Genomic DNA, 13,588 nt, shown 5'->3' on the forward strand with positions numbered 1-13,588 from the left:
CGTCCAAGGCAAAAAAAAAGCTATCAATCTGTCGGTCTGCTACGTGTTGCAAATCTGGTTGAAATTTAAGGGAAAAGGCAAGCCTCTTATACACAATTGCACAAGAATTATGGTGTGATTGGCATGCATAGGGCGTGGGGGGGCCAAGAGAGACTTTTGTGCATGAATCCTCTTTGCGGGGTTTGTTTTGGGATCAGCAGGGAGAGGAGATTACATGATATATTTCCTATTGTAGAAATCGAGGGCTTGGGTGTTGGATGCTGTGTTAGTCAAAGGGCGCGGGTAGGTGATGCGACGTGGTGGGGAGGGGGGGGGGAGTGTGATGTAAAGGGAGCAACATCCATCTCCCAAGCACCCCACTACCTTTCCCCTCTTTGTCTCTTTGTTGTATTTCTCATACTCTGTTTACGGTGTACTTTGTCGCATCATAACGTATGTGTGCTTGGATTTATCAATCTTCCAGCTGTTCGTACAGATTCTCGCACTGAAGCTGAGTTTACATCAAAAACAGCAATTGGGGTTGCCACGAAGCTAAGAAATCAGTGTTGATGGAACCTTGCCACTGTCGAGATAAGAGAGAGCTGGTCTAAGCTCATTGGTGATACCTAAGCGCTCATGACTTGAGATGGAAAAACCAAGACCAATAGGGTTATAGGCGACGGATCTGTGTTGCCGTTGTTACCGTGGATTGGGGAATTGTGTGAGTAACATCAAGGCTTGCAATAGGTCACAGCTCAAAAGGGCCCATCATGCTGCGGTTGTGAGATTCAGAGGTGCCAACACACTCTGCATCACGGTCAACAGGTTTGGATTCCAAGTATAGACACTTAGCCGGATGTTCGTTGGTGTTGCACCAGCACGCGCACGGCAGACTATGCCCAAAGGGGACTCGGTGACGCACTAAGCCAGGGCCGGTAAATCCCCGGCGACACGTCGGACTTGATGCAAGCAACTGACCATCAACGATCAGTTTGCGCCTCTCTGCACACAGCCCTTGGTAGCCTGCGTCGCCGGGGAGGATGATTCTGGCAAGAGACCCGCGAATACGACATGGCATTTGAGGTGTCGTATGATCTCGAGAATGAGCAACAGTTCTGGGATGGTGAGTGTGAAAGCGTGCGAGAGAGAAGAGAGAGGCTGCGGAGAGCCACACTCACAGTCTTGCAACCCCGCCAACCAGCCACTCTAACTAACTCGCGCGGCACACACACAGAACTCGACGACATCGTCTCTACGCGCTGCCACCAGCATGAGATAATCGACAACTCGCTACGGTCTTTTCTCAATGTCACGACCAGTTACAAATGTACGCTGCTGCTGCTACTGCTGCGCCTCCCCGCTCGGGATTCCCCTGCCGTGATTCAAGTCGTTGACCGCGAGCAGCCGAGTACCTTCAAACCGACTTTAGCATTGCAAAATGTATCTTTCGCATGCTTGAGGGCGATCTTTTTGCCAAGAATAAACAATATGTACGGCGGCAGATAATATATTGCCTGTTGCAAGTACGTGGGATGGTGGTGCTGGATAACGTTGGCTCTGGGGGGCTGACCAAGGATACAGGAAGATGACAATCCCACGCTTCACATTGTCGCCGCATTTCTCCTGTACGATGGTCGAAATAGCAGAGACGACGAAGTCTTTGAGATGATGCATTCCGAGGGCACGTTTGCGAGGCTGGTTGAGTTGGTGCAAAAGGATAGTGTTCAGGAGGAAACCCAATTGCATCAGCTGCTGCTGCAATTGCTGTACGAGTCTTCGCGTATCCAGCGACTGACCTACGATGATCTCAGTGCGTCTATAATATTTGTCTTACAACCTGCTGCTAACGGCTAGTGCTAACATTGGGCTGTAGTGGCTGTGAATGATGCTTTCATTCTTTACCTTTTGGGGATTATAGAAGGTGCCTCTGACGATGCAGATGATCCATATCACTACCCCGTGATTCGCGTACTGGTAGGTTTACTCCCGAAACTTCGAGGTTCTAAACTGACTGTTGGATAGCTGGTTTTGAATGAGCAGTATCTGGTGGCATCTACCACACGTTACAGCGACGGACGGACTGGCATAACAAACCGTGTCATCAAAGCTATATCCACCCACGGCATGACTTACAAGACCTTTGGATGTAATCTGATTCTTCTTCTGAACCGGGAGTCGGAGACATCCCTCCAACTTCTTATTCTCAAAGTGCTTTACCTTCTCTTCGGCAACTCCTCGACGGCCGAATACTTCTACACAAACGATCTTCACGTGTTGGTCGACGTCATTCTGCGGAACCTTATTGATCTCCCCCACGACTCGGCCGCTGCAAACGCACTACGACATACATATCTTCGCGTCCTCCATCCGATACTGTTGCACAGCCAAATCAGCAGACCGCCCCATTACAAACGCGACGAACTACTGCGTCTCCTCCGCCTCCTTGTATCAAGCGGGAACCATTTCGCGCCCGTAGACGAGACCACTGTTCGACTTGTGAATCGATGTACCAGCGTAGAGTGGCTTCAGCCTGCTAATACAGAGTCACCTACAAACGGCAACGGTAACAGACAGTCTCCCGTCGAGCAAGCAGCAATGGGCCAGAAAGAGTACGCACGAAGAGCCCTGGGTATGACTGTGCAGGGCGGAAATGAAAGTTCAACCAGTGTCTTGGAAATTGCGGGTCACACTGCTCAACCTGGGGTTCAGACGCCGAGTATGACGAAGCATGCGCAATGATTTGGGGCAAGAAAAGTATAGGGTGTGTGTTTATGTGCTTGTTTCTGGAAATTTTTGTTCGTGTCGGGTGTGTTTAATTTTTCAATGTGTGATTTTAGCTTTTCGTGGAGGGGGTTTTGAGCAAATGCTTCTTCTGTGAGCGAGTTGAGATATCCACTTGCATTATCCTTTATGAGTATTGTGGTGAGAAGAAGTGTGTGTATGGGCTTTTTTTCTTCTTTCATACAAGGGTTCAGATTCCTCCATGAAATTCGACAAAGTGCAGCGGCGTTCTCTTATTTATTTGCTGAAGTAAACAAACACTATTTATTTCTCTTCTCCATCCGCGAATTTCGTCCATCACGGACACTCCCCCTCCGACCCCCCTTCCGATCCAGGCGGAACAAGGACCAAGCCCCGCTAAAAGGATCGACACGGCGGAAATGCCACACGCCAAGCCTTTTGGGGCGGTGGCGGTGGCTGTGCATATGAGAATACTACGGTTCTGGCTTTAAGTTACTTTCATCATAGGGTATGCAATTTCTCTGCTGTTTTGAAGAAGGATGCAGATGGTAGGGTAGGAGTAGCAGTGTAGTCACAAGGTAAGATTTTCTGCGGATATATTTTTTGGGATGCATAGAGTACATATGACGGTGGAGCAGTGGTTTGCTGGATCGGATGGATGTATCTTGGATTTGAAGTGCCGAGATGAGCGGGTTTTTTTTATAGGGGCTTGGTTTGGCTACATTGGAATGGGAGATTAAGATGGTGATGTGGGTTGTTTGCTGCCCGGGGGGGGGGAGGGGTTCTAAGGAAAAGGTAAGACGAGAGATTTATGGTAAGCATCGTGTAGCTCTTCTCCCGTCTTCTATCAGATACATCTAGTTGTTTGGATCATTGTGCAAATCTCAACTCGAGTAGACGCATTTATACTTCCTTGGTACTAGTTCATTCGGTTGTTTTATTCCGGGTGATTGTGTATCTTGTGAACATGTGAGTTTGAGGCTGCATCATGTATGGTACTCCAAAACAGCCAGAGTTAGCGTAAGTCTTTGCCAATGATACGCTACGAGTACGCCAAGGGGGAATGTAGAAACACCGGCGGAAAACGGTACACAAGTGATCTACATAACGCCTTTTCCAGCCCCAGAAAAATCTCATGCGTGACCAAATGACTCTTGGTCATTCTTTTGCTTTGGGTCCCGTAGTAGTGGTTAGTTTGTTAGGCGCAGACTTACTTTTGAGCACACCCTTGCCAGCCATAGTAGGCGCGGCGCTAACTTTGAGTTGCCCTTTCTAAGTATGTTCCCCCTTTCCTCCCTGCCTTACGTTTTGCAGCCATGACCGCGATTGCCGAGACAATTAAACCGTTAAGCCATCGTGTGCATTACTTTGTGGTTTGGCCTATGGCGCAGTTTTGGACTTTCGGGAGACTGGTTTGCACCGGATACAGCGTCCCGACTGTTATTGCACGTGCGGGTATAGATGCAGTAGTCCGCGGACGGGAGATATATGGCAAATTAAACGGCGTCGAAGGTTACATCGATGCAAGTGGTGCAACATTCGTAGTAATGTTGGCAACTGCCAAAATCTCTGGACACGTCATTATAATCATGGCGTTTCTTGGGGTGCACTCGTAGCTTGTATGGCTTGTGATTATGAAATTATGCCGAGAAAATGCTTTATAATGTAGTGTTAGCCTGTATGCATAATTTGTTTCATTGAGCGATGGTGGGCCTGTGGCACATTAGTAAATAAGGGAGCAAGTGTGTCCGGGAAAATACGCAGATAGTTCTCAGAAACAAACGTATCACAGAATTTAGATTAAACATTGAGCACTCAATAATGCCGAAGATTGTGATACCACAGAATGTGCTGCATCTCCGACAGCACCTGCATTGGCATCGTCGATTGAATCGGTGGTTGAGAATTCACGTTCCAAACGGTCGGTACCACAAACTTAATAGATGATTTTGCATCACGGTTCACTCCCCACCTTCTCCCAGACTATATCAAATACCAATGGTCATGAGTGCGAGTGCTGGCTCGTCTGTGCACTAAAACGAGGGATCTGCCATCAGTCCGCTCTTTCGGACCAACAAGTGCGTGTATTCTATTGTGGCTGGAGAGCAACACCAAATTACTCTACAAATCATCTGGACGTCTTGGTAGCAAGATCCAAGATTCCAAGATCCAACATTACCAACCAAACTCTCCCCTTCCGTTACACCGGTACACCGGCACCAAACAGCAAAAACAAAATCCTCGCCGTCCGCTCACCAGCCCACAGTGACACACGTTCCCATATCTCAACACTTGTTTTTCCTTTCCTCACCGGCTGATTGCCGCCCCCACACCAGCCAAGGCACTCAACAAAGGCCAGCACAAAACGTAATCACGAGACACAGGCACGCCGTTCACCCATGCCGAAACAAACATGTACGCACACGCTCACATAAAAAACCAAACAAGCAAGCCCCCCCCCCCTACCAAACTTTACACCTACACTACACGTCGCACCCTCTCCAACGGCCACATCATCCACCTCGTGCCCTGACAAGGATGCCATACCCACGTGCCCAAAACCACCGTATTCAACTTCCCTTCTGCCAAAGAAAAAAGAAAGGCAGGAAAACGAAAGTACATCACGCACTGATACATTGAATACGTAAATACATACACATTCAAACACACACCCATCGTTCACCCCTCCTTCGGGTTTGCAAACGAGAAGGATCCGCCTTGCTTCTTTACTGTATACAATACCGTAATACTTGTTCTACGTGACTAACCGCTTTTTTCCTTTTTGTGTTTGGACGAGGCAGGCAAGACAAAAAAGCACGCGTGGGTATTTTGGTTTGGCTTCCGGGTTTGCCCGGTGAATTCTACCGTGGCATGTGGAGTGCGGATGGGGGCAAGGAAAAGTGCCGTTGTTGTGGGGTTTCCGCGCATGCAAGGCGGAGTAGTGATGGTGGTGGTGGTGGGTGTAATATGGGGGACTGTTTGGAAGCGAGGGATTTCGCGCAATTGTGCGGCGGGTGCATGGTTTGTTTGCTGGACCGCTAGAGCAGGGAAAGAAAGCGCTCGGTGTTGCGGCCCAAGCTTGGCGGAGGAGGGTGGACGGGGCGAGGAAGGTCGGAGCGAAAGATGGTGTAGTTGCTTCAAGTGGTGAGCACAGATACAGAGTAGAAGGCTATCACGATCGCAAACACAACGATGTCCAGAATTAAAAGCTTTTTATTTCTAAATTCGTGCAATCCGTAAACTGATGCTCAACCCATGTATCGAGGAGCTCCCTGCGCCTACGTTGTCTCGAAAAAAAGAGTGTGCTTCTCTCGTGGACAAGACATGTTCGTAAGTGAAGGGGAAAGCCCTCGATGTGTCCTCCTGGGAAAACGAAAAAGAAACCGCCAAGAAACAAGGACAAAAACAATAGAGTCGTGACAAACCAACAATCCAGTAAACCCTACGTGTGTCTATGTGAAAAGTCATGTCTCGTGTCGAACAACGCTTCACCAACCGTGGAGGAAAATACAATTATAACAGAAAAAGGAAAAGGGGGAATCATATGAAAAAAAGACTTTAGACCATGCGGCCTTGGTGGTCGTAAATGCTCTCGGAAGATGCGTTGCGCGAGACGGCGGTGCTGGGAACACGAGTTGGGGCCTGTGACAATGGGTCAGGCGATGACTCCGCGCCATCACAACTTTTCCGCTTTTCCGACATTTCGGATCTGCCGCATTTGAGCTTCAAGATTTGCTCAACACGCTGACCATTGCTGCATGGAAGGTACCAGCGAGACACGACCATGCAAGCACATGAGAGCAACAGATTAGTGCCGGACCACAACTGAACTGTGAGGTAGGTCTGGTAACGGGTGATGAGGTGCCCAGCAATAATGGGACCGGTGAGGGCTGGGATCGCAGCAAAGGTGTACATCATGCCAGTCCAGTGGCCGAGTTTCTTCTTTGCAAAGTGTCTAGTATCCGGCGCAGTGTAGGAGCAGTTGAGAATGTTGCCGATAGATGCCGGGGGCAGGCCAATAACCATGCCAGAGAAGACGCCAAATACGACACAGAATGCAAGAGCAGCTGTCTCCGACCCTGCGAATGTCCAGAGAAACAGCGTCAGTAAGGAAGCGATCAACTGAGAGCCGATGTGCATGTTGATGGCGCCGATTTTGTCTGAGAAATGAGCCAGAAGCATACGTCCGACAGTTGAGGCACCATTGACGATGACCAGAAGCCAGAATGTCTGCAAAGGTTGATCGGTTGGGTTTGTGGGAGTGATTGGCGACCTGATCCGCTCACGAGTGCCAAATCCGCGTACTGATGCCCACTGAGCGACGTTAGCTGATGAACCGGTTACGGAGAGGGGAAAAGACTTACTTCCTCAAGATTGAAGAAGATGGGATAGAAGCCAAAGAACATGAAAGCAACACCAGCGGTGAACCAGCACCAGGCTTTGTTGCGGAAAGCTTCCATGTCAACCCATGTTCTGATATTGCCCCATGTCTTTGGTGTATGATGCTCGTGGGTTGGGTCTGGAGTGCAGAAGATGAACGAGAAGATGCATGTCACCGAAGTGAGAGTTGCAACATAACGGACAGCATCGTTGAAACCAACAGCGTCGATGAGGTAACGAAGCATGGTGGGGTAGATTACACCAGCTACGCTAGCACCACAGGCAACATAGCCTACGGCGAGTCCTCTGCGTTTGGGGAACCATGTGGAAGCAACTGGCGTCAAGTTAGCGGTAATTCCGACGTGACTCAATGCATTTTGCTTACCTTGAGAGCTAGATACAAAGAAAGTTGCCATGCCGAGGCCAACAACGAAGCCCTGAGTGACCCAGATAGCGCCAAAGTTTGCCATGGCTTCGATGTCACTAGGGTGTACGACACTAAGCATGAAGAGACCAAACGGTACGAGGAACGTGCCGCAGCCAATCACCTTGCGGAAGTGCCCGGCATCCAGTAGTCGCCCAACGACATTGGAGAACAACAGTACAAGGGCAGACTCAGTCGATCCTACCAAGTTCAGTTCGAGCTGGTCAACTCCTCGTAGTGAGTGGCCAACGTAGTATGAAGACCATGTACCGTAAGCGTTTACAAGACCCCAAGAGTTGAACATGAGAAAGAAGCAACCTAGAAGGCATGCATAAGCACGCCATGAGCGCGGCCACTCGGCCTCATGCAGTGCGTCGAGGGAGGTTATGGGGGATTCGTCTCGCATAGAGCTGGTGACAGTTGGAGCTTCCGAGAGTGGCAGGGTTCTCTCGCTGGGCTTGTAGCCCTGATGGTAAGGGAATTGTGATTTTTTCATTCCGAGGGTAGTTCCTGTTGCTCCGGAAAGGTGAGGTGAAAGCAGAAAGAATGAGCTGAAGTCAAGGAAAGCGTAGATGTGCTATGTAACAAGGTGCTCAACACAGATAGTATGTGTTGGAGGGGACGCGCTCGAGTGCGCGCACTAATATTGAGATGTTACAGTTTGACCAAGCGTCAAAACGGTGGGGGGGGGAAAGATATAAGTACAATACGTAGGCTCAAGCCAGTCATGGGTGTGGGACGTGGGCCTAAGGCACCGATTGATAAAGGGTTCTTTTACGGCTCCACTTGTGCTAAACACACCCGCAGCTCCCGCGTAAAGTGTGGCTGACTTTGCCATAGTGACGTGGTAGTCAAACCGGCCGTGTGATGGAGGGATTGAGTGCCGTCACGCACAAGCACCGCAAGGGTGCAAGACTAAGAGAAGCCAAGGAAAATACGGGCTTTGGGAGTCCGCCAGCGACAGGGTATATTACATTACCTTCCTATAGGCTCCCGGTTCGTGCGGCCCAAAGCTCAGAGCTAGTCTAAGTGCTGATTTGGTGGTAATGATCTGCGGACGAGGACGTTCTGGTGCTGGCTGCGTTTGGGCTCCCACGTAGTCGACTGTTGTTGCGAAGCGGCGCCACTTGCAACAACCGATAAGGGTGTTCTCCCCGTGTTGTTTGCAACCTGACTCGTCACCTCATGGGTGCTGTGCGATGCACTCAGCGACACTGCGCGGAACTGGGTGCAGCTAACCACGGTACGTAGTTTGTGTAGCGATGCCATGATTCCGTTTACAATTGTCGATATTGCTCGCAGGCTGTACATCCTTGGCTTGTTCCACAAAAACAAAGGTGCCAATGGGTCATGGACGTTGTGTAGAGTGTGATAGGGGTTGAGGCGCCAAACAAAGTTGCGTTGGACGGCGGAGCGGGTTGTCGTCGCTTGGCAGCATGTCAGCGGGAGGCTCAAGGATGCGGCTCGATTGGATCGGTAGGATGCACAAGGGCCAAGAAGTGCCCAAGTAATGATGTACAATTCCGCCTTGGCCTGATCCACATATCTTGCCAGGGTTGAAATTGAGTCTCCTGCAGGTATTACCGCTGCGACTGCTCGAGCTCTGGGCAGCACCAGCACATGAGCACACTCGACATTGGCCATACGCAGGCAAGATGACGGCGCCCACCAACATAACCGCCCCTGTGAGACGCCCAGAAACACCTTTGAGCAAGACGGCGGGAGTTTGTCCGTGGCTCTTCCAGCCCCAAAAGCGCACTAAATCTGGCGGCGTAACAAGATCGGCGGCCCGGCGCAGCCTGTTGCTTCGTTATCTTTAGGCCTAGGATGTGGTTGTGGCTGTGCTGTAACTACTAAGGATCGACGTCTAGGGGTGTTTCGCCAAATATCAACCCCAAGTGGCTTGCGCCCCACGCTACACCGCGATGATTTGTTTTTCCTGTCGCAACAACACGAAATAGTCGTCGCCTAGAGATAGACATTCCAAGGCTATGAACAAACGTTGTACGTTTCTCACTAACCTAGGCCCGGGCGACTGCAAGCTGCAGAGGGCTCTTCACCGCACACCGCAATGACTAGCTGAGTGATATACAATTTCCCTCGATTAGCCGGCAGCAACAGACCCACATGATGTTGTTAGAGGGCGTGTGGAGAAAGGACTTGGGCGTTCTGAAAGAGTGGGGAGTGCCATGGGGAAGATGATGGAGGACACGGCAAGTCTGGAGATCAGCGCCACTATGCTGGGAGAGTCTGGTTGCCAAGTCATGAGGATATCCTGGCCGGACAGTTGCGCTTTTACGAGACTTTGGCCTAGAAACTATCCTGATCAAGCCGGGTATCCTGTTTCGTGATGAGCGCATGGCACGGTTTCCAGTGTGACGCGGAGACTGGTACTAGCCTGAGATCTTCATAGGTTTTTGCAGATCTTCTGCTTCAAGAATCACGACCCAATTGCCGGAACAAGCAAATTCTTCTCCCGCGGCCGGCCAACCGTCCTCCACGTTTTACGAAAGCAACTTTATCTTAGTACATTCGGCCGTTGTGCTATTTCGTAATGACCGGACTTGAGCATTGCCGTGATAGCGGTCAGTTGGCCGTGTCACCCTCCACGCAACCAAACTAGCCTCTTGGGATGATGGCGAAGCACATGCGTTTACCCTCTCCGGACCCATCCGCTACGTCACTGGTGTTCCACAGTAGGTCTCGTGGGCAAGGGACTTCTGGGCATTGGGGGTCTTGACACCTTTTTCGCGAAGTGACACCGGACCCAGAAGTTGCATCCTGGATGATATCATGAACCTTGGGTGGCGGTGAGTAGATGGCGCAGCTAATCCTTCATGCCTGACATCCTCGATGCGCGGCCCGCTCAATTCGGCGGATGGGGCGCCATCAACATTGATAGATAGGTCCCTCAGACAGTTCGCACCAGACCGTTAGTGGTGTAAGTGTCATGTAACAGTCGCCGGGCAGTTCTTCGCTTCAAAGTGCTTAAATCAGTCGAGTGTTTTCAACTGCTCATTCCGAATCGTCTAGTTTCTTTACAAAAGGCAGTATCAGAGACCTGGTTTTGATGGATCCTCAGCTAAACAGCCTATGCTCTTGAATTTCTTGTGGAGTATGCAACTGTAGCCTTGGCCAAAGAATCTCTCAGACGACGGGTAATGTGCACCGGTCTGTGCAAGGGAGTCTATCCAAAACAAAGCTCTAGACGAAAAATTAAGCTCAGGTCAAAGTTTTCGTGTCTGTGATGGACACAAGGTGAGGCAGATCAAGGCAGGGCAATCTCCCGTCTGAGTTTATTGATCAGGAGATCGGCCATAGCTCCTACAGCCGCACGTGACCCTGCCAAGACATTGACGAAAAACAAAACATCGTTCTCAGAGTTATCTCCAGGCCCTATCCTCTGAATGCATCTCGAAAAGGCTGTCTAAAACCCAATCTGCAAACCCACCAATTGCGCAGTAGTAAAAACAGCCAAATACGAGCGGAACGCCACACGGAACCGCCAGGGGTAAGTCTTGGGGCTACATGCAGATTCTGTGTGTCAAGATCATCCCACCTAGAGACGCTTCCTCTGGGCGCTATCCCGCACCCATGGAATCGCAGATTCATACTGAAGGGGCCAGGGGCGGAGCGGAATCCCGGAAACAATCATTTCCACTTGGGCGTAGATGTTGCCCCTAAGCTCACGACAAGAAATAACAAGGCCGAATCAATCCGCCACACTTGTCCTAGGACCTCTGTTAACCTAAGACAGCGCACACGCCCTGATCAATGTCAGCGCAACCGCCGGGGATGGTGGCGATGATAGCGCGGCGAATTAGGTCGCTATAGCTTAACACGCTCTGACTGGAGGCGGAGCAGAAAGCACAGCATTTGCCCATGGCGCTTCCACCAGAGTCGTGTTCAACACCATGCGACGCAGGGATGCGCACGAGCATAAGCATCGGATGTATACCCGCACGTTGGGCACCGGGGCTGCTTCACTGGGCTTCTGGCATCGTCTTAGTCTGTCAACAGGATCAAATAGGCTTGCCGACATGCATAGCCAAGTAGCCGCCCGGCGCCTTACAGGGTAAGGGAGATGAAAAAGCTCGAGAAAAGGAAATTGAGGGCTTGCACAGCCACGGCTGGGCAAGCTTCGGGAGCCGACTTCCATCGCGAGAATTGTCACTTGTGAAAGGGTGTGTCCAAACACGCACGCACCCATGCTCGTGGATAAACAAACATCACTTCGACTTTTCGGATTACTTTTTGTCCGGGGTGTTTTTGCCTCTGCATTTGCCGTTCTTTGCGTCGGTTTTCGACTTGGTGTTTTTCTTATCGTGCACACGCGTAGGACCGGAACAAGCAAGCTCAGAACCAAACACTGTCATGATTGTCGTCACACCTACAAAAAGAAACCCGTCTATCTGTCGTTCTGTTACGTGTTCTATTTTTTCTTCTATTCAGTCTAGAAGACGGCTGCGCACGAACGTGTGCAAACTATGACAGTACGCGCGTCACGTACATGAGTTTGCCGAAAAGGCTGCAGCAGGTATGTTTGGGCGGATAACGATATGTTCTACGAAGGTGTCATTCACGCCTATTGGATGATGTAATGAGGATAACAACATGTCTGGCCGTGGGGGAGGCAACATTGATATGCTCCCCTCGATAAGCGTAAAGAAGACGCTGTTCTACTAACTGTAGTTTTATGTAGCCCACCCTACGTACACACGACCTGTCATTCTTGCTCTGTAAGCTCCGTTATGTGTAGCTCGTTTTACTCACATAGATTTTGTCATGTCTGTTGTAACAGAACTAGTCCCATCATTTTAACGTATTCTATTTTATCCTCCTCTTGCTTTTGGTTCATCTCTTTCTGCAAGTCAAATATAACAAACCCACACTTTCCCAACGTATTCTAGGCATTTAGCCAATGCCACTTCATGTACCTAATATAGCCCAGCTTGTTCACTGGCATACTTCTCGTTGAAGAACTTTTAATAGCGGATATGTTGTGTATTTTGGCCGGCATGGATCAATTTCCATTTTCTTGAGTCATCCCATGCAGTCATGACTCTTACAATCTACAAGACAGCCAAGGCCAAGTATGCGTTATACAGGTTCAGCAGTATTGTGTAAAAAAACCATAGCCCTGAGACAGCGCATCTAGGGTTCTAAGCCGCTTGAGCAACTGGAAATAGACTAACCCACACTATGGAATGCCTACAGTGCGGCTGTGATATTGTAGTTAGCTCAGCTCAGACACTTGCATGGGTATTTACAACTATGGCACCAGCTCCCTCTCTATACAATGATAAATCTCGCTTCTACAAACAATAGATTCCGTGTCTTTGGAAACAACATGGGCTGCACCATCTCGTCGCTCTCAAAGTATACTGGAACAACTTTTGTAAACCAACTACAAAATTTGGCACTGCTGCTCCTTACAGGTAAGAGTTTAACGCCGAAGCGAGATTCCTCCGGATGTCGATTTCGGAGGCATGCCTGAGTTGGCAGTGGGGACCTGGTGGCGCTTTTTAACTTTGAAGACTAACGCGAGTAAGACAGCATCACTAGATATGTACTTTGCGCTCACCATCTCATGCAATAGATGCGGCTGTTAAGATCCTATGAATATTCGAGTTCCAATCCAAAGTTTCTCAACTCAATTCTTACACACCATTTCCACGTGCACCAGGATACGCAAAACAACACCAAAGCAGCCGACAATGTATTATCTATTCCACCACTTGCCGCCCACTCTTGCCCCAGTGCGTCACGAAATTCCGCAGCATACGACATAGTGGCGTCAGGCGTCCAGCGAATGATCTAGCACACCACCCTTACAGCCTCGATTCATCGCCCTGGGCTTGATTCCTTTTCTATGAACGCAACTGCACCTCCGTTCACACGCATCTAGCAGTGTTTCCCTACCCTCGCACCTACAAGTATGGCATTGAAAAACGATGGCGACACACACGTATCCGAGCTTGGTGTACTGAGGCCAATGAAAGAAGGAGAAGAAGAAGAAGAAGAAGAAGAAGAAGAAGAAGAAGAAGAAGAAGAAGAAGAAGA

At 49.8% G+C, this 13,588-nt stretch overlaps 3 protein-coding genes across 3 annotated transcripts; 1 reads left to right on the forward strand and 2 right to left on the reverse strand.

Annotated features, from left to right (window-relative positions):
* The first annotated feature begins 960 nt into the window (after positions 1 to 960).
* COCSADRAFT_33751 (uncharacterized protein) lies at positions 961 to 3,046 on the forward strand. The gene is made up of 6 exons (XM_007697427.1): positions 961 to 1,102; positions 1,214 to 1,306; positions 1,384 to 1,502; positions 1,561 to 1,789; positions 1,853 to 1,953; positions 2,002 to 3,046. The coding sequence occupies exons 1-6, from the start codon at positions 1,051 to 1,053 to the stop codon at positions 2,716 to 2,718; spliced, it is 1,311 nt and encodes a 436-aa protein (XP_007695617.1). The 5' UTR covers positions 961 to 1,050; the 3' UTR covers positions 2,719 to 3,046.
* A 2,870-nt stretch (positions 3,047 to 5,916) lies between these two features.
* On the reverse strand, positions 5,917 to 8,176 carry COCSADRAFT_33752 (uncharacterized protein). The gene is made up of 3 exons (XM_007697428.1): positions 7,487 to 8,176; positions 7,086 to 7,435; positions 5,917 to 7,035 (listed from the first exon to the last, which is right to left on the reverse strand). Exons 1-3 carry the CDS (start codon positions 8,019 to 8,021, stop codon positions 6,280 to 6,282), a joined length of 1,641 nt encoding a protein of 546 aa, XP_007695618.1. The 5' UTR covers positions 8,022 to 8,176; the 3' UTR covers positions 5,917 to 6,279.
* A 1,377-nt stretch (positions 8,177 to 9,553) lies between these two features.
* On the reverse strand, positions 9,554 to 10,006 carry COCSADRAFT_33753 (uncharacterized protein). The gene has a single exon (XM_007697429.1). It carries the CDS (start codon positions 9,789 to 9,791, stop codon positions 9,630 to 9,632), a length of 162 nt encoding a protein of 53 aa, XP_007695619.1. The 5' UTR covers positions 9,792 to 10,006; the 3' UTR covers positions 9,554 to 9,629.
* Between the last annotated feature and the right edge of the window lie 3,582 nt (positions 10,007 to 13,588).

Source organism: Bipolaris sorokiniana (assembly GCF_000338995.1).
Source record: "Bipolaris sorokiniana ND90Pr unplaced genomic scaffold COCSAscaffold_2, whole genome shotgun sequence".
In the NCBI taxonomy this organism is placed as follows: domain Eukaryota; kingdom Fungi; phylum Ascomycota; class Dothideomycetes; order Pleosporales; family Pleosporaceae; genus Bipolaris; species Bipolaris sorokiniana.